Source organism: Staurois parvus, unplaced genomic scaffold (assembly GCF_062004578.1).
Source record: "Staurois parvus isolate SC_StPar_1 unplaced genomic scaffold, SC_StPar_1.0 ptg000018l, whole genome shotgun sequence".
In the NCBI taxonomy this organism is placed as follows: Eukaryota; Metazoa; Chordata; class Amphibia; order Anura; family Ranidae; genus Staurois; species Staurois parvus.
This window is the reverse complement of record NW_028317814.1, coordinates 2,561,140-2,587,752: the sequence shown is the minus strand read 5'-3', so window position 1 is coordinate 2,587,752 and position 26,613 is coordinate 2,561,140. Positions and strand designations below refer to the sequence as shown.

Below are 26,613 nucleotides of genomic sequence, written 5' to 3'. Positions count from 1 at the left end.
GGAGACCTGAAAGTGGCACATGGCAGAGTGTGGCGATGGAGACAGCAGCAATGGGAGGCCGTACAGGGACCCATGACAGACTCTGGACTTGGCAGCAGCATGAGGAGGCGGTATATAGGGGCCCATGGCAGATTAGGGGCCTGGCAGCAGCTATGGGAGGCCCGTAATCTGCCAGCACCCTATGTCAAAAAATTCAACACACCAGCAGTGTGTGAGGAGACCTGAAAGTGGCACATGGCAGAGTGTGGCGATGGAGAAAGCAGCAATGGGAGGCCGTACAGGGACCCATGAGAGACTCTGGACCTGGCAGCAGCATGAGGAGGCGGTATATAGGGGCCCATGGCAGATTAGGGGCCTGGCAGCAGCTATGTGAGGCCCGTAATCTGCCTGCACCCTATGTCAAAAAATTAAACACACCAGCAGTGTGAAGAGACCTGAAAGTGGCACATGGCATGAGAGACTCTGGACCTGGCAGCAGCAGGAGGAGGCGGTATAGGGGCCCATGGCTGATTAGGGGCCTGGCAGCAGCTATGTGAGGCCCGTTATCTTGCAGCACCCTATGTCAAAAAATTTAACACACCAGCAGTGTGAAGATACCTGAAAGTGGCACATGGCAGCAGAGTGTGGCGATGGAGACAGCAGCAATGGGAGGCCGTACAGGGACCCATGAGAGACTCTGGACCTGGCAGCAGCAGGAGGAGGTGGTATATAGGGGCCCATGGCAGATTAGGGGCCTGGCAGCAGCTATGTGAGGCCCGTAATCTGCCTGCACCCTATGTCAAAAAATTTAACACACCAGCAGTGTGAAGAGACCTGAAAGTGGCACATGGCAGCAGAGTGTGGCGATGGAGACAGCAGCAATGGGAGGCCGTACAGGGACCATGACAGACTCTGGACTTGGCAGCAGCATGAGGAGGCGGTATATAGGGGCCTATGGCAGATTAGGGGCCTGGCAGCAGCTATGTGAGGCCCGTAATCTGCCTGCACCCTATGTCAAAAAATTTAACACACCAGCAGTGTGAAGAGACCTGAAAGTGGCACATGGCAGCAGAGTGTGGCGATGGAGACAGCAGCAATGGGAGGCCGTACAGGGACCATGACAGACTCTGGACTTGGCAGCAGCATGAGGAGGCGGTATATAGGGGCCCATGGCAGATTAGGGGCCTGGCAGCAGCTATGTGAGGCCCGTAATCTGCCTGCACCCTATGTCAAAAAATTTAACACACCAGCAGTGTGAAGAGACCTGAAAGTGGCACATGGCAGCAGAGTGTGGCGATGGAGACAGCAGCAATGGGAGGCCGTACAGGGACCATGACAGACTCTGGACTTGGCAGCAGCATGAGGAGGCGGTATATAGGGGCCCATGGCAGATTAGGGGCCTGGCAGCAGCTATGTGAGGCCCGTAATCTGCCTGCACCCTATGTCAAAAAATTTAACACACCAGCAGTGTGAAGAGACCTGAAAGTGGCACATGGCAGCAGAGTGTGGCGATGGAGACAGCAGCAATGGGAGGCCGTACAGGGACCATGACAGACTCTGGACTTGGCAGCAGCATGAGGAGGCGGTATATAGGGGCCCATGGCAGATTAGGGGCCTGGCAGCAGCTATGTGAGGCCCGTAATCTGCCTGCACCCTATGTCAAAAAATTTAACACACCAGCAGTGTGAAGAGACCTGAAAGTGGCACATGGCATGAGAGACTCTGGACCTGGCAGCAGCAGGAGGAGGCGGTATAGGGGCCCATGGCTGATTAGGGGCCTGGCAGCAGCTATGTGAGGCCCGTTATCTTGCAGCACCCTATGTCAAAAAATTTAACACACCAGCAGTGTGAAGAGACCTGAAAGTGGCACATGGCAGCAGAGTGTGGCGATGGAGACAGCAGCAATGGGAGGCCGTACAGGGACCCATGAGAGACTCTGGACCTGGCAGCAGCAGGAGGAGGTGGTATATAGGGGCCCATGGCAGATTAGGGGCCTGGCAGCAGCTATGTGAGGCCCGTAATCTGCCTGCACCCTATGTCAAAAAATTTAACACACCAGCAGTGTGAAGAGACCTGAAAGTGGCACATGGCAGCAGAGTGTGGCGATGGAGACAGCAGCAATGGGAGGCCGTACAGGGACCATGACAGACTCTGGACTTGGCAGCAGCATGAGGAGGCGGTATATAGGGGCCCATGGCAGATTAGGGGCCTGGCAGCAGCTATGTGAGGCCCGTAATCTGCCTGCACCCTATGTCAAAAAATTTAACACACCAGCAGTGTGAAGAGACCTGAAAGTGGCACATGGCAGCAGAGTGTGGCGATGGAGACAGCAGCAATGGGAGGCCGTACAGGGACCATGACAGACTATGGACTTGGCAGCAGCATGAGGAGGCGGTATATAGGGGCCCATGGCAGATTAGGGGCCTGGCAGCAGCTATGTGAGGCCCGTTATCTTGCAGCACCCTATGTCAAAAAATTTAACACACCAGCAGTGTGAAGAGACCTGAAAGTGGCACATGGCAGCAGAGTGTGGCGATGGAGACAGCAGCAATGGGAGGCCGTACAGGGACCCATGAGAGACTCTGGACCTGGCAGCAGCAGGAGGAGGTGGTATATAGGGGCCCATGGCAGATTAGGGGCCTGGCAGCAGCTATGTGAGGCCCGTAATCTGCCTGCACCCTATGTCAAAAAATTTAACACACCAGCAGTGTGAAGAGACCTGAAAGTGGCACATGGCAGCAGAGTGTGGCGATGGAGACAGCAGCAATGGGAGGCCGTACAGGGACCATGACAGACTCTGGACTTGGCAGCAGCATGAGGAGGCGGTATATAGGGGCCCATGGCAGATTAGGGGCCTGGCAGCAGCTATGTGAGGCCCGTAATCTGCCTGCACCCTATGTCAAAAAATTTAACACACCAGCAGTGTGAAGAGACCTGAAAGTGGCACATGGCAGCAGAGTGTGGCGATGGAGACAGCAGCAATGGGAGGCCGTACAGGGACCATGACAGACTATGGACTTGGCAGCAGCATGAGGAGGCGGTATATAGGGGCCCATGGCAGATTAGGGGCCTGGCAGCAGCTATGTGAGGCCCGTTATCTTGCAGCACCCTATGTCAAAAAATTTAACACACCAGCAGTGTGAAGAGACCTGAAAGTGGCACATGGCAGCAGAGTGTGGCGATGGAGACAGCAGCAATGGGAGGCCGTACAGGGACCCATGAGAGACTCTGGACCTGGCAGCAGCAGGAGGAGGTGGTATATAGGGGCCCATGGCAGATTAGGGGCCTGGCAGCAGCTATGTGAGGCCCGTAATCTGCCTGCACCCTATGTCAAAAAATTTAACACACCAGCAGTGTGAAGAGACCTGAAAGTGGCACATGGCAGCAGAGTGTGGCGATGGAGACAGCAGCAATGGGAGGCCGTACAGGGACCATGACAGACTCTGGACTTGGCAGCAGCATGAGGAGGCGGTATATAGGGGCCCATGGCAGATTAGGGGCCTGGCAGCAGCTATGTGAGGCCCGTAATCTGCCTGCACCCTATGTCAAAAAATTTAACACACCAGCAGTGTGAAGAGACCTGAAAGTGGCACATGGCAGCAGAGTGTGGCGATGGAGACAGCAGCAATGGGAGGCCGTACAGGGACCATGACAGACTATGGACTTGGCAGCAGCATGAGGAGGCGGTATATAGGGGCCCATGGCAGATTAGGGGCCTGGCAGCAGCTATGTGAGGCCCGTTATCTTGCAGCACCCTATGTCAAAAAATTAAACACACCAGCAGTGTGAAGAGACCTGAAAGTGGCACATGGCAGCAGAGTGTGGCGATGGAGACAGCAGCAATGGGAGGCCGTACAGGGACCCATGAGAGACTCTGGACTTGGCAGCAGCATGAGGAGGCGGTATATAGGGGCCCATGGCAGATTAGGGGCCTGGCAGCAGCTATGTGAGGCCCGTTATCTTGCAGCACCCTATGTCAAAAAATTAAACACACCAGCAGTGTGAAGAGACCTGAAAGTGGCACATGGCAGCAGAGTGTGGCGATGGAGACAGCAGCAATGGGAGGCCGTACAGGGACCCATGAGAGACTCTGGACCTGGCAGCAGCAGGAGGAGGTGGTATATAGGGGCCCATGGCAGATTAGGGGCCTGGCAGCAGCTATGTGAGGCCCGTAATCTGCCTGCACCCTATGTCAAAAAATTTAACACACCAGCAGTGTGAAGAGACCTGAAAGTGGCACATGGCAGCAGAGTGTGGCGATGGAGACAGCAGCAATGGGAGGCCGTACAGGGACCATGACAGACTCTGGACTTGGCAGCAGCATGAGGAGGCGGTATATAGGGGCCCATGGCAGATTAGGGGCCTGGCAGCAGCTATGTGAGGCCCGTAATCTGCCTGCACCCTATGTCAAAAAATTTAACACACCAGCAGTGTGAAGAGACCTGAAAGTGGCACATGGCATGAGAGACTCTGGACCTGGCAGCAGCAGGAGGAGGCGGTATAGGGGCCCATGGCTGATTAGGGGCCTGGCAGCAGCTATGTGAGGCCCGTTATCTTGCAGCACCCTATGTCAAAAAATTTAACACACCAGCAGTGTGAAGAGACCTGAAAGTGGCACATGGCAGCAGAGTGTGGCGATGGAGACAGCAGCAATGGGAGGCCGTACAGGGACCCATGAGAGACTCTGGACCTGGCAGCAGCAGGAGGAGGTGGTATATAGGGGCCCATGGCAGATTAGGGGCCTGGCAGCAGCTATGTGAGGCCCGTAATCTGCCTGCACCCTATGTCAAAAAATTTAACACACCAGCAGTGTGAAGAGACCTGAAAGTGGCACATGGCAGCAGAGTGTGGCGATGGAGACAGCAGCAATGGGAGGCCGTACAGGGACCATGACAGACTCTGGACTTGGCAGCAGCATGAGGAGGCGGTATATAGGGGCCTATGGCAGATTAGGGGCCTGGCAGCAGCTATGTGAGGCCCGTAATCTGCCTGCACCCTATGTCAAAAAATTTAACACACCAGCAGTGTGAAGAGACCTGAAAGTGGCACATGGCAGCAGAGTGTGGCGATGGAGACAGCAGCAATGGGAGGCCGTACAGGGACCATGACAGACTCTGGACTTGGCAGCAGCATGAGGAGGCGGTATATAGGGGCCCATGGCAGATTAGGGGCCTGGCAGCAGCTATGTGAGGCCCGTAATCTGCCTGCACCCTATGTCAAAAAATTTAACACACCAGCAGTGTGAAGAGACCTGAAAGTGGCACATGGCAGCAGAGTGTGGCGATGGAGACAGCAGCAATGGGAGGCCGTACAGGGACCATGACAGACTCTGGACTTGGCAGCAGCATGAGGAGGCGGTATATAGGGGCCCATGGCAGATTAGGGGCCTGGCAGCAGCTATGTGAGGCCCGTAATCTGCCTGCACCCTATGTCAAAAAATTTAACACACCAGCAGTGTGAAGAGACCTGAAAGTGGCACATGGCAGCAGAGTGTGGCGATGGAGACAGCAGCAATGGGAGGCCGTACAGGGACCATGACAGACTCTGGACTTGGCAGCAGCATGAGGAGGCGGTATATAGGGGCCCATGGCAGATTAGGGGCCTGGCAGCAGCTATGTGAGGCCCGTAATCTGCCTGCACCCTATGTCAAAAAATTTAACACACCAGCAGTGTGAAGAGACCTGAAAGTGGCACATGGCATGAGAGACTCTGGACCTGGCAGCAGCAGGAGGAGGCGGTATAGGGGCCCATGGCTGATTAGGGGCCTGGCAGCAGCTATGTGAGGCCCGTTATCTTGCAGCACCCTATGTCAAAAAATTTAACACACCAGCAGTGTGAAGAGACCTGAAAGTGGCACATGGCAGCAGAGTGTGGCGATGGAGACAGCAGCAATGGGAGGCCGTACAGGGACCCATGAGAGACTCTGGACCTGGCAGCAGCAGGAGGAGGTGGTATATAGGGGCCCATGGCAGATTAGGGGCCTGGCAGCAGCTATGTGAGGCCCGTAATCTGCCTGCACCCTATGTCAAAAAATTTAACACACCAGCAGTGTGAAGAGACCTGAAAGTGGCACATGGCAGCAGAGTGTGGCGATGGAGACAGCAGCAATGGGAGGCCGTACAGGGACCATGACAGACTCTGGACTTGGCAGCAGCATGAGGAGGCGGTATATAGGGGCCCATGGCAGATTAGGGGCCTGGCAGCAGCTATGTGAGGCCCGTAATCTGCCTGCACCCTATGTCAAAAAATTTAACACACCAGCAGTGTGAAGAGACCTGAAAGTGGCACATGGCAGCAGAGTGTGGCGATGGAGACAGCAGCAATGGGAGGCCGTACAGGGACCATGACAGACTATGGACTTGGCAGCAGCATGAGGAGGCGGTATATAGGGGCCCATGGCAGATTAGGGGCCTGGCAGCAGCTATGTGAGGCCCGTTATCTTGCAGCACCCTATGTCAAAAAATTTAACACACCAGCAGTGTGAAGAGACCTGAAAGTGGCACATGGCAGCAGAGTGTGGCGATGGAGACAGCAGCAATGGGAGGCCGTACAGGGACCCATGAGAGACTCTGGACCTGGCAGCAGCAGGAGGAGGTGGTATATAGGGGCCCATGGCAGATTAGGGGCCTGGCAGCAGCTATGTGAGGCCCGTAATCTGCCTGCACCCTATGTCAAAAAATTTAACACACCAGCAGTGTGAAGAGACCTGAAAGTGGCACATGGCAGCAGAGTGTGGCGATGGAGACAGCAGCAATGGGAGGCCGTACAGGGACCATGACAGACTCTGGACTTGGCAGCAGCATGAGGAGGCGGTATATAGGGGCCCATGGCAGATTAGGGGCCTGGCAGCAGCTATGTGAGGCCCGTAATCTGCCTGCACCCTATGTCAAAAAATTTAACACACCAGCAGTGTGAAGAGACCTGAAAGTGGCACATGGCAGCAGAGTGTGGCGATGGAGACAGCAGCAATGGGAGGCCGTACAGGGACCATGACAGACTATGGACTTGGCAGCAGCATGAGGAGGCGGTATATAGGGGCCCATGGCAGATTAGGGGCCTGGCAGCAGCTATGTGAGGCCCGTTATCTTGCAGCACCCTATGTCAAAAAATTAAACACACCAGCAGTGTGAAGAGACCTGAAAGTGGCACATGGCAGCAGAGTGTGGCGATGGAGACAGCAGCAATGGGAGGCCGTACAGGGACCCATGAGAGACTCTGGACTTGGCAGCAGCATGAGGAGGCGGTATATAGGGGCCTATGGCAGATTAGGGGCCTGGCAGCAGCTATGTGAGGCCCGTAATCTGCCTGCACCCTATGTCAAAAAATTTAACACACCAGCAGTGTGAAGAGACCTGAAAGTGGCACATGGCAGCAGAGTGTGGCGATGGAGACAGCAGCAATGGGAGGCCGTACAGGGACCCATGAGAGACTCTGGACCTGGCAGCAGCAGGAGGAGGTGGCATATAGGGGCCCATGGCAGATTAGGGGCCTGGCAGCAGCTATGTGAGGCCCGTAATCTGCCTGCACCCTATGTCAAAAAATTTAACACACCAGCAGTGTGAAGAGACCTGAAAGTGGCACATGGCAGCAGAGTGTGGCGATGGAGACAGCAGCAATGGGAGGCCGTACAGGGACCCATGAGAGACTCTGGACCTGGCAGCAGCAGGAGGAGGTGGTATATAGGGGCCCATGGCAGATTAGGGGCCTGGCAGCAGCTATGTGAGGCCCGTAATCTGCCTGCACCCTATGTCAAAAAATTTAACACACCAGCAGTGTGAAGAGACCTGAAAGTGGCACATGGCAGCAGAGTGTGGCGATGGAGACAGCAGCAATGGGAGGCCGTACAGGGACCCATGAGAGACTCTGGACCTGGCAGCAGCAGGAGGAGGTGGTATATAGGGGCCTATGGCAGATTAGGGGCCTGGCAGCAGCTATAGGAGGCCCGTAATCTGCCAGCACCCTATGTCAAAAAATTCAACACACCAGCAGTGTGAGGAGACCTGAAAGTGGCACATGTTTGAGGCATGATTCATGGCGGATTTAGTCAGTTGTGTCAGGAACTGGTGGTTTGAAATCCAGACTAATCCACGCCTGATTCATTTTCACAAACGTGAGTCTCTCCACACTTTGGGTGGACAGTCGTGTCCTCCGCGGAGTTACAATACCTCCTGCCGCACTAAACACGCGCTCCGATGCCACGCTACTGGCCGGGCATGACAGCCTTTCAAGGGCAAATTCAGCTAGTTGGGGCCAAAGGTCAAGTTTCGTTGCCCAGTAGTCAAGGGGATTGTCTACCTCGGTTGGCAGGGTGCTGTCCAAGTAGGCCCAAGCCTGTTGTTTGAGCTCCTGCTCCAGGTCCACCTGATGCTGCTGCTGCTGCTGCGGCTGGTTAGTAGTTTCCTCACTGCGCTGGTGAAGAAAGCTACTCATCATCGACTGCAGACTGAGGCAGCCGCTGCTGGTGGAGCTGCCGCTGCTCCTACCACCCCACCCCTCCCCTGCTGCCATGCCAGCGGAACGCGAGCGCACAGGGCCCACAGTGTCTGAGGATGGACGATGGCGCACAAAGGCAGAGACCAACTGACTACATAGGTGGTTTTTATAGTACGTAATTTTGGCCTCCCTCTCAGCAGGTGTGAAAAAGGCCACCATTTTGGACCGGTAGCGAGGGTCCAACAAGGTGGACAGCCAAAAGTCATCCCTCTGTCTGATGGTTATTATTCGGCTGTCGCTACGCAAGCAACCGAGCATGCTATGGGCCATTTGTGCCAAGGAATGCGAGGGACTCCCTGCCTCCATCTCCACAGCATACTGCCACGGTGCGTCTGGGTCCTCTGTCTCCTCCTCCTCCTCCTCTACCAGATGCTCCTGCTCCTCCACTCCTGTCCGCTGAGTGGAAAAACCACCCATTTCACTCAATAATTCCTGAGCACAAATGTCCTCCTCTACCTCCTCCTCTTCTTCCTGTCCTGCCCCCACAGGGGTCATGTGGCGTTGAGATCTGTGCGCCACGTCTACCGCACCCTGACCAGCCATTGTTAACAGCATTTGTTCCAGGACGTGCAACAGAGGAATGACGTCGTTCATCCCATAGTCCTGCCGACTCACGAATAGCGTGGCCTCCTCAAAGGGCCTGAGCAAGCGGCAGGTGTCACGCATGAGCTGCCAATGGCTGACATCTAAGTTACACAGGGGAGTACCTTTATCCGCTTGTAACATCAGGAAATCGGTGATGGCCTTTCGCTGCTCGTAAAGGCGGTCTAACATGTGTAGGGTTGAATTCCACCTTGTTGCAACGTCGCAGATCAGGCGATGCTGTGGAATTCCGTTCTGCCGCTGCAGCTCAATGAGGGTGTTCTTTGCGGTGTAGGAATGGCTGAAATGCATGCACAGTTTACGTGACATTTTAAGGATGTCTTGCAGTGGGATGGTGGATTTTAGGAACCGCTTGACAACCAGATTGAACACGTGAGCCATGCATGGCGCATGGCACAACCTTCCTTGACGCAGAGCAGACACCATGTTCTTTCCGTTGTCAGTCAACATGGTTCCGATTTTTAGTTTGCGCGGAGACAGCCATCTGTCGATTTCTCTGTTCATTACACTCAGCAGTTCCTCCCCTGTGTGACTACGTTCGCCAAGGCATACCAGGTGCAGCACAGCGTGACACCGTTGCGCCCTGCACATGTGATATGCCGGTCGGGTAATGGGACTTGGCACGGGGGTGGCGGCTGAGGACACGGCGGAAAAAGAGGTGGTAGAGGCGGACATGCTTGCTGGACCAAGGACGTGCAAACGTGGAGGCAAAAGCGTCGTGACCTGTCCAAGTTGCTGGTGCGGCTGTGCCGGCACCACGTTCACCCAGTGGGCCGTAAATGACATGTACTGTCCCTGACCGTAGTTACAGCTCCACACGTCGGCGCTGCCGTGCACTTTGGCAGAGACCGACATGCTCAAAGACTGGCCCACCATCTCTTCTACATGTGAATGCAGGGCTGGCACTGCCTTTTGGGCAAAGAAATGACGGCTTGGCACTCTCCACCGCGGCGCGGCACAAGCCATCATTTCTCGGAAAGGTGCTGAGTCCACCAGTTGGAAAGGGAGGGACTGCAGCACCAGCAACTTGGACAGGAGGACGTTCAGCTTTTGCACCGTCGGGTGCGTGCTCGCAAACTGTTGTCTCTTGGATACGGATTCCAAGAAAGACTGTTGACGGAATCCGAGAAGAGGAGTAGCAGGAGAAGGAGCATCTGAACGAGCGGAAGATGCCAACGAGCGACAACTCCCCTCAGCAGAGGTGTTGGAGCCTTGACTGGCTGATAGAGGGCGATTGACGACGTCGGGTGACGGAGCAAGTAACGGAGCGGGTGATGGAGCGGGGGCTGGGGCAGGCAGAACCGCCGTATGTTTATCACGGTTTTCCCAGGCCACCGAATGGTGACGCTGCATATGCTGACGCAACGCTGTAGTCCCAACATGGGCCCCCTGGCCACGCTTGCATTTCTGGCCACATAGTCGACATACGGCTACGTTTACTTCCTCGGGCGGCTTGAGGAAAAATTGCCACACCACCGAGTAGGAAACTTTGCCCCCGCTACTCTTCACTGGCTGACTGCTACTTCCTCCGTGCGCACCGGCACCACTACTGGCCGTGGTGGTAGGCTGCAGTGGAGCTGGTGCTCTACTCCGTGGACGTTTGGCTCCACTGACACTGATGCGACCCTGCTGCTGTCTCCTGGGCAACCCACCGACTGTTTTGCTCGCTGCCAAGCTGCCACCCTCTTCTCCTGATGATGCGGAAGAAATTGCCTGATGACGACGAGGCTGCCAAGTGCGATCAACCTCCTCATCATCAAGTAGGGTCTCCGCCTCACTACTAGCCCCCTCGGCTGCGTCTGGGTCAGGAGACAGACCTGTCTCTAGACCGGCTACCGAGCCACTCTCCTCGCCAGTACTTGTTCGCTTGGCTGCTGAAAAGGCCGATGTCTCCCCCCGTTCCTGACCGCCCTCTGTTAGCTCTTCCTCACTGTACAGTGGGGCTGAGCCCACAGCATGCGATACTTCACTTGGTGAGGGAACAGCAAAGGACAGGGGCAGGTAGAGGACACGTGATTTCAGTGGGCTTGGTCCCGGGCCATGCCAACTAACGGTTGTGTCTGACGTACCCACCGACCGTTGGCTGTAGGTGTCAGAGGTGACCTGGGAAGAGGAAGACGACCGAGCCAACCAATCAATGACGGCAGGGTTGTCGGTGGAGACACGACCGCTGGATGACACCGGGAGCACTGGCCTCTGGCTGCGAATACTGCTGCCTCGACCCCTTCCTCTGCTGCCACGTCTGCTCGCTCCTAAAACATTGCCTCCTCTGCCACTCCTCTGCATGTTGTCTGACATACTATTTAATTCAACGATTAGGTGTCCCTGAGTAACAATTCTCTGGCACTCAGTAACAATTCTGTCTGTCCCTGAGTATGAATTCTGTGGCCCTGAGTAACAATTCTGTGTCTGTGCGAGTAACAATTCTGTGTCTGTGCGAGTAACAATTCTGTGTCTGTGCAAGTAACAATTTTGTGTCTGTGCGAGTAACAATTCTCTGGCACTCAGTAACAATTCTGTCTGTCCCTGAGTAACAATTCTCTGGCACTCAGTAACAATTCTGTCTGTCCCTGAGTAACAATTCTCTGGCACTCAGTAACAATTCTGTCTGTCCCTGAGTAACAATTCTCTGGCACTCAGTAACAATTCTGTCTGTCCCTGAGTATGAATTCTGTGGCCCTGAGTAACAATTCTGTGTCTGCGCGAGTAACAATTCTGTGTCTGTGCAAGTAACAATTTTGTGTCTGTGCAAGTAACAATTTTGTGTCTGTGCGAGTAACAATTCTCTGGCACTCAGTAACAATTCTGTCTGTCCCTGAGTAACAATTCTCTGGCACTCAGTAACAATTCTGACTGTCCCTGAGTAACAATTCTCTGGCACTCAGTAACAATTCTGTCTGTCCCTGAGTAACAATTCTCTGGCACTCAGTAACAATTGTGTGTCTGTGCAAGTAACAATTCTGTGTCTGTGCAAGTAACAATTTTGTGTCTGTGAGAGTAACAATTCTCTGGCACTCAGTAACAATTCTGTCTGTCCCTGAGTAACAATTCTCTGGCACTCAGTAACAATTCTGTCTGTCCCTGAGTATGAATTCTGTGGCCCTGAGTAACAATTCTGTCTCTGTGCGAGTAACAATTCTGTGTCTGTGCAAGTAACAATTTTGTGTCTGTGAGAGTAACAATTCCCTGGCACTCAGTAACAATTCTGTCTGTCCCTGAGTAACAATTCTCTGGCACTCAGTAACAATTCTGTCTTCCCTGAGTAACAATTCTCTGGCACTCAGTAACAATTCTGTCTGTCCCTGAGTATGAATTCTGTGGCCCTGAGTAACAATTCTGTCTCTGTGCGAGTAACAATTCTGTGTCTGTGCAAGTAACAATTTTGTGTCTGTGAGAGTAACAATTCTCTGGCACTCAGTAACAATTCTGTCTGTCCCTGAGTAACAATTCTCTGGCACTCAGTAACAATTCTGTCTGTCCCTGAGTATGAATTCTGTGGCCCTGAGTAACAATTGTGTGTCTGTGCAAGTAACAATTCTGTGTCTGTGCAAGTAACAATTTTGTGTCTGTGAGAGTAACAATTCTCTGGCACTCAGTAACAATTCTGTCTGTCCCTGAGTAACAATTCTCTGGCACTCAGTAACAATTCTGTCTGTCCCTGAGTAACAATTCTGTCTGTCCCTGAGTATGAATTCTGTGGCCCTGAGTAAGAATTCTCTGGCACTCAGTAACAATTCTGTCTGTCCCTGAGTATGAATTCTGTGGCCCTGAGTAACAATTGTGTGTCTGTGCAAGTAACAATTCTGTGTCTGTGCAAGTAACAATTTTGTGTCTGTGAGAGTAACAATTCTCTGGCACTCAGTAACAATTCTGTCTGTCCCTGAGTAACAATTCTCTGGCACTCAGTAACAATTCTGTCTGTCCCTGAGTATGAATTCTGTGGCCCTGAGTAACAATTCTGTCTCTGTGCGAGTAACAATTCTGTCTCTGTGCGAGTAACAATTCTGTGTCTGTGCAAGTAACAATTTTGTGTCTGTGAGAGTAACAATTCTCTGGCACTCAGTAACAATTCTGTCTGTCCCTGAGTAAGAATTCTCTGGCACTCAGTAACAATTCTGTCTGTCCCTGAGTAACAATTCTCTGGCACTCAGTAACAATTCTGTCTGTCCCTGAGTAACAATTCTGTCTGTCCCTGAGTATGAATTCTGTGGCCCTGAGTAAGAATTCTCTGGCACTCAGTAACAATTCTGTCTGTCCCTGAGTATGAATTCTGTGGCCCTGAGTAACAATTGTGTGTCTGTGCAAGTAACAATTCTGTGTCTGTGCAAGTAACAATTTTGTGTCTGTGAGAGTAACAATTCTCTGGCACTCAGTAACAATTCTGTCTGTCCCTGAGTAACAATTCTCTGGCACTCAGTAACAATTCTGTCTGTCCCTGAGTAACAATTCTCTGGCACTCAGTAACAATTCTGTCTGTCCCTGAGTAACAATTCTCTGGCACTCAGTAACAATTCTGTCTGTCCCTGAGTAACAATTCTGTCTGTCCCTGAGAATGAATTCTGTGGCCCTGAGTAAGAATTCTCTGGCACTCAGTAACAATTCTGTCTGTCCCTGAGTAACAATTCTCTGGCACTCAGTAACAATTCTGTCTGTCCCTGAGTATGAATTCTGTGGCCCTGAGTAACAATTGTGTGTCTGTGCAAGTAACAATTCTGTGTCTGTGCAAGTAACAATTTTGTGTCTGTGAGAGTAACAATTCTCTGGCACTCAGTAACAATTCTGTCTGTCCCTGAGTAACAATTCTCTGGCACTCAGTAACAATTCTGTCTGTCCCTGAGTAACAATTCTGTCTGTCCCTGAGTATGAATTCTGTGGCCCTGAGTAAGAATTCTCTGGCACTCAGTAACAATTCTGTCTGTCCCTGAGTATGAATTCTGTGGCCCTGAGTAACAATTGTGTGTCTGTGCAAGTAACAATTCTGTGTCTGTGCAAGTAACAATTTTGTGTCTGTGAGAGTAACAATTCTCTGGCACTCAGTAACAATTCTGTCTGTCCCTGAGTAACAATTCTCTGGCACTCAGTAACAATTCTGTCTGTCCCTGAGTATGAATTCTGTGGCCCTGAGTAACAATTCTGTCTCTGTGCGAGTAACAATTCTGTGTCTGTGCAAGTAACAATTTTGTGTCTGTGAGAGTAACAATTCTCTGGCACTCAGTAACAATTCTGTCTGTCCCTGAGTAAGAATTCTCTGGCACTCAGTAACAATTCTGTCTGTCCCTGAGTAACAATTCTCTGGCACTCAGTAACAATTCTGTCTGTCCCTGAGTAACAATTCTGTCTGTCCCTGAGTATGAATTCTGTGGCCCTGAGTAAGAATTCTCTGGCACTCAGTAACAATTCTGTCTGTCCCTGAGTATGAATTCTGTGGCCCTGAGTAACAATTGTGTGTCTGTGCAAGTAACAATTCTGTGTCTGTGCAAGTAACAATTTTGTGTCTGTGAGAGTAACAATTCTCTGGCACTCAGTAACAATTCTGTCTGTCCCTGAGTAACAATTCTCTGGCACTCAGTAACAATTCTGTCTGTCCCTGAGTAACAATTCTCTGGCACTCAGTAACAATTCTGTCTGTCCCTGAGTAACAATTCTCTGGCACTCAGTAACAATTCTGTCTGTCCCTGAGTAACAATTCTGTCTGTCCCTGAGAATGAATTCTGTGGCCCTGAGTAAGAATTCTCTGGCACTCAGTAACAATTCTGTCTGTCCCTGAGTAACAATTCTCTGGCACTCAGTAACAATTCTGTCTGTCCCTGAGTATGAATTCTGTGGCCCTGAGTAACAATTGTGTGTCTGTGCAAGTAACAATTCTGTGTCTGTGCAAGTAACAATTTTGTGTCTGTGAGAGTAACAATTCTCTGGCACTCAGTAACAATTCTGTCTGTCCCTGAGTAACAATTCTCTGGCACTCAGTAACAATTCTGTCTGTCCCTGAGTAACAATTCTGTCTGTCCCTGAGTATGAATTCTGTGGCCCTGAGTAAGAATTCTCTGGCACTCAGTAACAATTCTGTCTGTCCCTGAGTATGAATTCTGTGGCCCTGAGTAACAATTGTGTGTCTGTGCAAGTAACAATTCTGTGTCTGTGCAAGTAACAATTTTGTGTCTGTGAGAGTAACAATTCTCTGGCACTCAGTAACAATTCTGTCTGTCCCTGAGTAACAATTCTCTGGCACTCAGTAACAATTCTGTCTGTCCCTGAGTATGAATTCTGTGGCCCTGAGTAACAATTCTGTCTCTGTGCGAGTAACAATTCTGTGTCTGTGCAAGTAACAATTTTGTGTCTGTGAGAGTAACAATTCTCTGGCACTCAGTAACAATTCTGTCTGTCCCTGAGTAAGAATTCTCTGGCACTCAGTAACAATTCTGTCTGTCCCTGAGTAACAATTCTCTGGCACTCAGTAACAATTCTGTCTGTCCCTGAGTAACAATTCTGTCTGTCCCTGAGTATGAATTCTGTGGCCCTGAGTAAGAATTCTCTGGCACTCAGTAACAATTCTGTCTGTCCCTGAGTATGAATTCTGTGGCCCTGAGTAACAATTGTGTGTCTGTGCAAGTAACAATTCTGTGTCTGTGCAAGTAACAATTTTGTGTCTGTGAGAGTAACAATTCTCTGGCACTCAGTAACAATTCTGTCTGTCCCTGAGTAACAATTCTCTGGCACTCAGTAACAATTCTGTCTGTCCCTGAGTAACAATTCTCTGGCACTCAGTAACAATTCTGTCTGTCCCTGAGTAACAATTCTCTGGCACTCAGTAACAATTCTGTCTGTCCCTGAGTAACAATTCTGTCTGTCCCTGAGAATGAATTCTGTGGCCCTGAGTAAGAATTCTCTGGCACTCAGTAACAATTCTGTCTGTCCCTGAGTAACAATTCTCTGGCACTCAGTAACAATTCTGTCTGTCCCTGAGTAAAAATTCTGTGGCCCTAATAACGTTTCTGTGGCCCTAAGTAACAATTCTCTGGCACTGAGTAACAATTCTGTCTGTCCCTGAGTATGAATTCTGTGGCCCTAACTAGCGTTTCTTTGTCCCTAAATAACGATTCTGTGGCCCTCATTAACAAGTCTGTGTCCCTGAGTAATGGTTCTCTGTCCCTAAGTAACTTCTCTCTGTCCCCAATTCTCGTTTCTGTGGCCCTAACTCTGTCCCTGTCCCTAGTACAGAGCGGTCTGCCTCTGTTCAATGACTGCAGGCAAATGAAGATTTCCAAAATGGCCGCTATATATACCTCGACCATTACACAGTGCTGGCTGGCTGGCTGCTGATTGGCTGATGCGATCACATGTCGTTGAGGAATGCATTATGGGGCAGCGCGCCTTGTCTGCGCGCCTTCCCCGACATCCCCGCTCCGTCGCCGCACATGTCAGCCGCCATTTTCGGAAAAATTTCGATTCGCGCGTCCGAATTAGGCTGTTTTTCGGATTCGGCACGAATCGAAATTTTTCCGATATTCGACTCGAATTCCACTTCGGATACTTCGATTCGCTCATCTCTAATTATAATCATTGAGTTATTCTGTAATGGTGCTTTTTTATAAATCCTCTAGTATTAGAGCAGTGTCGTCATGACATCATAGGGCTAAGGGCAGCAACAAGTATGGTTGGCTACATGAAAATAATCTTGTGGTCACCAATCTACATTATTTCAGTTGGAATTTTTGAACTGTAACCATGTAAAGGGGCACTTTGATGTTTAAATAAAAAATGTTCCTTCTCCTTAAAGAAAGCGGTTGTAAAGGGTTTTCTTTTCTTTAATTAAAATGATAAACATGGTATACTTAACCTGTTCTGTGCAATGGATTTGCACACAGTAGCCTGAAACTGCTGCTTCCTAAGTTGGCACATCTGTAGGCTCTCTGCTGAGTCAGGCTGTGTGCATCTGTAAGGGAAATCCTGTGAGACGGCTGGCTAGTAGAAATGAGTATGCGCACAGCAATCTCCGCAGAATAGTGACCAGACATGCACATGCGCACAGAAATGCACAATCGCGCACAGGCACATGCACAGTGAATATTGGCGCCAGGCGGACTATTTAAAGGTTGCTTCTGCTTGTACTTAGTGCTGACTGATCTTCAGCTATTTCCCTGTGTCCTGCTGTATTCTTGTATGATCCTTGTTGCTGACCTGGCTTGTTCCTGACCTGACATCGGATTCCGCTCCTGCCTTGTTGCTAGTTCCTGTTCCCGGCTCTGTTCCTGACTTCGGCTTGCTCATGATTTGGTACCTTGCTGCCCGCCCGTTGATGACCTTGGCTGTTCCTTTGACCTTGCTTCTGTCTCCGATCCCAGCTTCCTGTCCTGCTCGAGTGCTCGCTTGGTTGTCTATTATACCAGCTCAGCACACCATAAACTGTTCCTGCTTTAAGTCAGCTGGGAGTTCTGACACATCACTTATCCTGAACCTGTTGTACAAGCGGAGTGCCCTTTTAACACAGGTGGGATTCCAAAACATCGCTGATGTATGGAGTAATGACACTCGATGGAACAATTCAGCACTTCGTCATCAGTTTCGTCTCAGTCTATCCAATGCCTTGAAAGATGAGCTTGCCCGAGTGGGGGTGCCGACCTTAATAGAAGATCTGATAAACCTCATCATCCAGATTGATCGACAGCTACGGGAAAGGCAGGGTGAAAGAATCAGCAATGGTTTTTTGTCCTTCTCAGAAATTGAGGTTCCACGAAGGAGCTTTTGGAGGCCACCTTTAGCCTCTGCTGAACGTTTTCGACGACAACGTTCCAACCTCTGTCTCTAATGTGGTGATGCTGGTCACTTCATACTGACATATCCAGTGAGACCTCACAAGTCTTCCCTTAACTGGTTCCATATGATGCACCCGCAGAGAACGAATCAAATGCAACTCTCCCTCCTACTTCACTTGCAACTTGCTGAAAAGACTTGTTACTGTTCTAGCTCATGATTTGGTACCTCGCTGCCCACTCGTTGATGACCTTGGCTATTCCTGCAACCTTGCTCCTGTCTCCGATCCCAGCTTCCTGTACTGCTCGAATGCCCACCTGGCTGTCTACTATACCAGCTCTGCACACTATAAACTGTTCCTTCTTCAAGTCAGCTGGGAGATCTCACACATCACTTATCCTGAACCTGTTGTGTCCCACTTCCTCCTAACAGGATTTGATGGGCTCCTGCTGCTGTGTTTGAGCCTGTGAGGAGAGTGCAGCTGTAGATGGGCACAACGCTGGATCAACATAGAACTCAGGTAAGTATAAATGGAGGTGGGGGCCATTACAATTAGTGGGATATTTTTTACCTTAATGCAGGGAATGCATTAAGGTAAAGCCTGTCAAGCCTTTAGAACCACTTTAGGTAAGAGTGCCTAAAGAAATGGAAATGGATGGAGCATGAATGGGCTCTAATAATATTCATATGAGAAAAGTTCCAAGTTTCTTAGTGTTCCCTTTCATTGCTCTCTGTGGTACCATTGTGTGTGGGAATGTTGACATTAGGTCTTTATGGTGGGGGTAGGTAGTTTTTTGAGTTATATAGGGTGATCACTGAAGAATTTAGACATACAAATCTGCTGGATAGTTTTTAGTTTGTGAATTACCATAAATTTAGAAAGTGTTTGGTCTTGTTCTGCTGTAGTCGGTACATTGGGTTTTAGTTACCTTGTTGTTATTCTTTTTTTGTATACAGAGGTGTTCGCTTTAGGTTTGTTTCTTTTTTGGGGGGGATACATTGTTGTTTTTCTAGAGTTCACCTTTAATGCCCATTTACATTTCTTCGGGCCATTGCACGTTAAGTCACACAGCATTTGCACTGTGGTATACTACACTGCAGGAGAATTGCATTGGGGTGATATTTGACATGAATGGCATGACAATGGGTGAGTTACCATGTGTTGTGGTTACACACATTTTGCTGTATTAACACATCTCATAAATGTGAATTCAGCCTTAATTTTTCATAAATAATTGAGGCAGATTTGCAGGTCCTCCTAAGGAGTACTATACTCAAGACAATAATTACAATAAATCTACATGATATCAGGTTATGTTCAGGTTGTAGCTTCACTTTTGGTATGAGCTCCATACACCACTGTATTTAACCTTTTTGCTGCCAGGTCCGTATGGCGTATGGACCTACAATACTGCTTCCAGCTGACAAGGTCCGTATGCCGTATGGACTTGACATTTCTCACATTCCTGCTTCTGCTGCAAGCTTATGGTCTTTTCAGTGACCATGAACTTATAGCAGAAATGTTCAATAGACTCTGCTGAACAAAATAATAGCTCTGATTAGCATCTAACAAGCCCCTGGTCAGAGCTGTTAACTTTAAAATGGGATCCCCCAACCCTCCACTACTGCTGTGCCTCTCACCCACTGCCTTTTTCCTCTCCACTTCTCCTAACTGCTTCTAAGCTGCAACCACGCCATTCCCCCCACTGGCTCCTTCATCCCCCTTTTCTGTGTCCCGCAGCACCAATTTAATTTAGTGGGAATTTAGTAAAATTTGCTGTATTTGAATCTGCTAATAATGATTTTAGTGTATATTTAGCAATAATATTGTTTTGAGAACAGCTGTGCAAATATTGCAGGGTCTTAAAATTCAATAGCAACTTCTTTTTCTACTAGTCATGTGCTTTCAGAAAATATATGATTTGGGGGGGTCTTTTACAAACTCTGAAAGCTGTAAGGGAAAAATAAAAGATCAATGTAAAAATTACAAAAATGGCCTGGCCACCTGAGTTTAAAAGCGCAGGGCCTGGCAGCGAAAAGGTTAAGTCTACAGGTGATCACATCTTATGAATATGCTGAATAGAAAAAAAAAAAGACTTGGATGAAGTTCTATTTCATCAATTTTAATCTATGTTCTCCAGTCAAATTAAGGTTTTGTTTTTAAGTCATTATTGCCAGATGAATCTGGATTCATCTGCATGGTAATCTAACAGAAACGTTAATAGATTTTTGTACATGAATTTTCAAGTAATAGTGAACATTAATTACGAAAAACATAAAGAATCCCAGATTTAGACCACATTTAGATCAGGCTGAACAAAATAGCGAGGATAAAACATCAGCAGCACTAGACTGCTCTAAAGATTTGGGTGAGCCTATCTTTGGATCATATCACAATCTGTGTACATGTGGAACAAGAGCTGTATATGTATAACATGTGGAACAAGAACTGTATATGTATACAGAAACCCCCAGTGCTGCACATTTCTGGAGTAATCTTAAAGGCCAAGTTCTCCTTCAACCTCTTCACGCCGCCTGCACACAAATGTGTGGCCGCCGGCGTCTGGGCTTAGACGCCGAGCGGCCGTACATTTGTGTGCAATTAAGAAAAACATATGTGCTGAGAGCGCGCGCCCTGCGCACTCCCAGCACACATGTCCGGTACTCACGGAAAGGTCCCAATCTCCTCTTTCAATCGGGAGCTTTCCCGATCATGTGACGGCGAATAACAGCAGTCACACGACCCTAAAACCCCGCCCTGCCTCCCTGCTTCTGAAACCCTTAAAGGGCCGGGAGGCGCCGGCACCAATGAGTTAAGAAATAAATAATACATACTGTACATGTTTTTGCAGGACAAATATGCACATTTATCATTTTTTTCCACAGGGCCATGCAAAGCATTTTACCTGCAATCAGTGGATTACAGATGCAATGTCAGGCTCCGGAATACTGGTACTGACTATCAGTTGGAGAACTGGAGGAAGTGCCAAAGGACTATGAGTGGGCTGATGACTGCAGTTGTGTTCCATTGATAACTACAAGTCTGTCTACTGTGGTTTATTCATTCACAGGTCTCTGTGAATGAATGATGTGGCTCTACAGGTGGAGTCGCTTAGCAACATGTTACACCCTAAAGGTGTAAAATGTAACCAGTTGCTAAAGGTGGAGTTGGCCTTTAAATCTAATTTGGACTGATGGGTTATTTATTGCTGCATTTTGAATTTTGGAAAACCTCTACACACATAATAAGACCCCATGCACACAGGGCATTTGCCCAGCTCTCCGAAATGCCTTTCTTCCTGGCGGCAGCTCCTTGACGAGTGTAAACATGTCTAGATATATCAAGCGCTTACAAGGTACTTCATTTAATTGGCCAGAATAATTCTTTATTCTGGCCATTGAAATGTATTAATGCAATCTTGACATTAAAGTCATGCAACAATTTCTGGTAGAAGATCTTCTTAATTCAAAGTATTGCGGACATGGAAGGTTCTCAAGTATCTTCTGCATTATAATGTTAGATTTGCTAGAAAGGCAGAGTAAAACTCACCATACACATTACTATCTGATTGTACAATCTTTCTATGTCTGCATTGTGGAAGTACCTGCCTGACTGGCGGTAACACCTTACATAATTTTTTTATGACAGGTCAAAGCAACAGGTTTGCTTTAATCTCCTCTCCTCAGCAGCAAGGAACAACAAACTGTGATACACTGTGTGTTCTGACATCTTTCTCTCGGAATCACCATGAACTTCTCCAGCAGTTTTAGCTACAGTAGCTCTTCTATTGGACTAAACAGGCCAGCCTTTGCTCCTCATGTGCATCAATGAGCCTTGGCCTTGTCACCGGTTCACAGGTTTTCCTTCCTTGGGCAACTTTTGGTCGGTCCTGACCACTGCAGGCTGGGAACATTCCACAAGAGCTGCAGTTTTGGAGATGTTCTGACCCAGTTGTCTAGGCCAGCCTTTCTCAACCAGGGTGCCTTGAGGTTTCTTCAGGGGTGCCTTGGCAAAATGTCTAATAATTGTCCAAAACTTGTATACAAGCCAGTGGGTGGAACAAGCCTGCCTTTTAGTTACACAAAGCCACAGGTTTTCATTGTGCACCATTACGACCTTCTAGCCATCGGCATCTTGACAACTAATGACATCAGCAGTTGATAAGGAGAATGTCAGCTGCCTGCACAGCATCCTAGTTTGACCCTCGCCTGCCCCTCTCCATCAGTGTTGGGGTCACATTAGCTCAGTGATGAAACTGAGGGAGAAGAGAAACACTGGAATACTAGTCAGTACCAGTGTGCAAAAGTGTATTTGCTTTGGAAGAATAAATCACCTCTAAAGCTGGGTGTCCTACAAGTGTGGATGTTGATATTAGAATAGTTTCTCGCATTTTAGAATGGGGTGCCCTTTTAAAATTATGGAGAGTCTTGAGGCACCCGATTTTAGAATGGGGTGCCTCACGACTGTCCATAATTTTAAAGGGTGCCTTGGGACTGTCCATAATTTTAAAGGGTGCCTCGGGACTGTCCATAATTTTAAAGGGTGCTTTGGGACTGTCCATAATTTTAAAAGGTGCCTTGACTGAAAAAAGGTTGAGAAACACTGGTCTAGGCATTACAATTTGAACCTTGTCAAAATTGCTCAAAACCTTATGCTTGGTTGATGTGTTTTTTCTTTCAACACTTCTTCAGGGACAATATGTTCACTTGCTGCCTAGTATATCCCACCTAATTTCAGATGCCATTGTAACAACAAAATCAAAAAATCAGTACTTACTCAAGTATGGAGAAGTATGTGACACCCTCAATGTGACAGTTCTGAGCCAATCACCAGCACTGTCACATGGCAAGAACCTACAGCCCTGTGCAAACTACTACAAGAACTTCTGTTATCTCACACTTAGTGGATTCTTCCATTCCTGGAAGAGGCAGCAAAGGAAAGATGAGTATGTGCGGCTGGGAAGCAGGATTAAAGTGAACCTGTTGCTTTGGGCTTTATGGGAAAACCTGAAATAAATCAAATAAAATAAACTCTTTAAGCAAATTATAATCTACTATAATCAGCTTTATTTTTCTTGTTCAGTGAGGTCAATATTGAAGATGCTGGATGGAAGGATGGACAAAGAAGCACAAGATTTTGTGAAGAAACTTAGAGAACTGGAGAAGTTTATGGAAGATGACTGAATTATTCTTTATACTGTGAAAACCACAATCTGTGTATATATTGGTCCCCTCAGCTGCCAGGGGAGGCAGCACAGTTGTGCTGTATTGTGCTAATGCCCCCTTTGAAAGGGGAAGACACCAAGCTTGAGTTTGATATGATTATATTTGTTACCTGTTGGTAAGTTTTTGGTCTATTTATGAGAACTAAAGTTTTACATATTAAGTGTTGGATGAATATTGTATTAATTAGTGTATTATGGAATTAATTTCGGTTACACCAGCTGAGTAAAAGACTTTTTTCATAAATCTATTCTATGGAAATTCTGGAATGCATCGCTACCTAGAACATGATGACCCCGGTTCTGCCTAGGAACCAGTCACAGGTATGGCTTTACTGCCATCTGCTGGTCACTAGCAATAATTTACACAACGCAGAACCCATAGAAAAGATAAAAATATTTGGGAAGAAATAACACATGTATTTTTTGAAAAAAAAAAAACGAACTGACAGAATGACTACCATACCTACCTTAATTAAATGCTTTTGAAAAATGTCAATGAATGTGCTTTTAAAGTTGAATTTCTACATTACAAGGTCAGCTAAGTAAAATATTACTGCAGGAATAGAACATTTCCTATAACATTCATGAAGATGAATTTGTGATAATTTTCTAGAAAATGGCATAACGTTTAGTTCTGCTATTGCCTGGCAGCTTTATGCTAGCACAGGAAAAGAAGAGGGGTGGTTGAGAGCGTCAGCTGGAGCCTATGACAGACAGATAGCTCAGTCAGTAGGGAGGTTGGGGCACAGCTGCAGTGCCTGCTTCTACGTGAATAGATATTGTTATTGGGAAAGCCAGTCTATCTCTTCCCTCTAGGTCAGGGGTCTCCAAACTTTCTAAACACAAGGGCGTGTTTACTCACCTTCACATTTTAGGGGAGTCATAGCGTGACCGGTGAGAGTAGAAAATGTCTTGGTAGCAGTAGGCACAAACAATGCCCCATCTTTGGTATTAGTGGGAGGAATAATGCCCCAGTGTTGGTGTCAGTGGGAGGATTAGTGCCTCATCATTGGTGTTGGTGAAGGACTAATGGCCCATCACTGGTGTCAGGGGGAGGAATAATGCCCCAGTGTTGGTGTCAGTGGGAGGAATAGTGTCCCATCATTGGTGTTGGTGAAGGACTAATGGCCCATCACTGGTGTCAGTGGGAGGAATAATGCTCCAGTGTTGGTGTCAGTGGGAGGAATAGTGTCCCATCATTGGTGTTGGTGAAGGAATAATGGCCCATCACTGGTGTCAGTGGGAGGAATAATGGCCCAGTGTTGGTGTCAGTGGGAGGAATAGTGTCCCATCTTGTGTTGGTGAAGGAATAATGGCCCATCACTGGTGTCAGTGGGAGGAATAATGGTCCATTGTTGGTGTTATTGGCAGGAATTATGCTCTACCATTGGTGTCAATGGGGAGAATAGTGCCTTTTATCAGAGGGAAGACTAGTGCCCGAAGGGCCAGATAAAGATAAGGCTACATCCGGCCCCTGGGCCACAGTTTGGAGACCACTGCTCTAGGTTACAAAATTCTATGTGAACCCTGTTTCACATAGGCTTGAGCTTGTATAGGATCAGTGTGCACAGCAAGCTTTTATTTATTTATTTCAAGTACTTATATAGCGCCGTCAATTTACGCAGCGCTTTTACATATATATTGTACTTTCACATCAGTCCCTAACCCTCAAGGGGTGTACAATCTAAGGTCCCTAACTCACATTCATACATACACATACTAGGGCCAATTTAGACAGGATCCAATTAACCTACCAGCATATCTTTGGAGTGTGGGAGGAAACCGGAGTACCCGGAGGAAACCCACGCAGGCACAGGGAGAACATGCAAACTCCAGGCAGGTGGTGCCGTGGCTGAGATTCGAACCAACGACCCGAATACTGCCAGGCGGAAGTGCTAACCATTTAGCCACTGTGCTGCCAAAGCGTTTGCAGAGCTTTCAGCAAGCTTTGCAGAAGCGTTTAAAGTGCCATTCAGTTTGGTTAGTGGCAGAGGTTCCGAGGGTGGTGGATTGGATAGAGTGGAAGGCAATTTCAGAATGGAAGAACTGAGAGGTTTAGAAGAGGATAAGATGGGAATATTTAAAAGAATATGGAGTGTTTGGTTAAATTTTAAAACCTCCGAATCTTATACAGAACTAATTAAAGTAAAGGAGGTAGCCTAAGAAATCACGATGAGATTGGTCGGAATAACAAGTTATGGAGAAATGGATACAGACAGAGAAAGATAAGACAATGATGAGGGGATGGGGGAGGATGGGCGGGGATGGGTGGGGGGGGGATGGAGGTGTTATAGAATGTATTTATTCATATAGGGGAGAAAAGAAAAAAGTATATTTTGGAAGATGGAATGTTTTAATGTTGTATGTATAAGTATGAAATAAAAAGTTAAAAAAAAAAAAGTGCCATTCGGTACCAGTTTGTAAATGTTGAATACGGATCCTAAGGGAAGTGTTGAATTCCACTTTAAACCAGCTGCTGGCAGGCTTCAGCACCTCTTGAAGCTTGTTGAAAGCCTTCTAGCTGCTTGTTTAAAGTAACATTAAACACTTCCATTAGGATCCGTATTCTACATTTACAAACTGGAGCTGAATGGCACTTTAAAAGCTTCTGCAAAGCCTGCTGAACGCTCTGAAAATGCTTTGTCAAAGCTTGCTGTGCACACTGATCTTATACAAGCTGAAGCCCATGTGAAACAGGCCTAGAGAAACTGAGTGGAAAAGGGAGCTTGGCTTCAGAGTTGCTGAAAGAAAGTGTGTGAAGTGGATGGTAGAATGCCATGGACATTCAGGTGGGCGCGCTGTAAGATGTCTATTGTATTTGAAATAGAAATCCACTGTGTGCCTAGAATTCTTACTTGCAGGAACAAATAGGAGTCCTCACCTCTTACAATTCCTTTGTAAACAACAGAAACAAATCGTATCTGCTGCATACAATGCCTGGGCTACTGTCATCCATACATCTATGGAACGTGAAATTGTTCCCATAGAGATCCACTCTATTGAACGTCATTTATGTACAGGCTTCGAGGTGTGATGCCTTCACACAGCTCCAATGCACAATGAGCACTCAGTAGCTTTTGGTGAACCATTTCCTTTCTTACAATGAACATGAACTGCAGCATTTGGCCACGTTCAAGTCTGCAGTCCAGTCAGATTCATCAAATAACGCCTTGGCACTTCTTGACAGAGAGAGGGCACAGTACTAGGCAGAATTATGGACAAGATACAGATACTGAATAAAAATCTACATTCAGCAAATGCAAATCTAGGTGAAAGTAAAATGTGGAATCATAAAAGTAAGAGATCAGGAAAAAAAAAACCTGCAAGATGGGTTGAAAAAGTTCACAAGTTTCATTCACACTGCATGTATACAAATTGATGGAAAAACATGCAGATTTACTTACATTCTGAGACCTGCATTTTTCTAGCACAGATCTCTGCAAGAACACAGAGACAATTGTTTTCTTTGGGCCCTGATCACACCACGAGGTTGGTATTATGTATGTTTTTTTTCTTTGCAGAATTATGCAAGGGCACCAAGAATACAATTGTTTTGTATAGG

The 26,613-nt window shown here is 48.1% G+C and overlaps 1 protein-coding gene across 1 annotated transcript in view; it reads left to right on the top strand.

Annotated features, from left to right (window-relative positions):
* The window catches only part of BAIAP3 (BAI1 associated protein 3), a 534,732-nt gene extending 509,442 nt beyond the window's left edge, over positions 1-25,290 (top strand). The window contains exon 34 of the mRNA XM_089682088.1: positions 22,910-25,290. Coding sequence (XP_089538214.1) covers positions 22,910-23,010 — 101 coding nt within the window. The 3' untranslated portion in view covers positions 23,011-25,290. The remainder of the gene's footprint in view (positions 1-22,909) is intronic.
* The last annotated feature ends 1,323 nt before the right edge of the window (positions 25,291-26,613 follow it).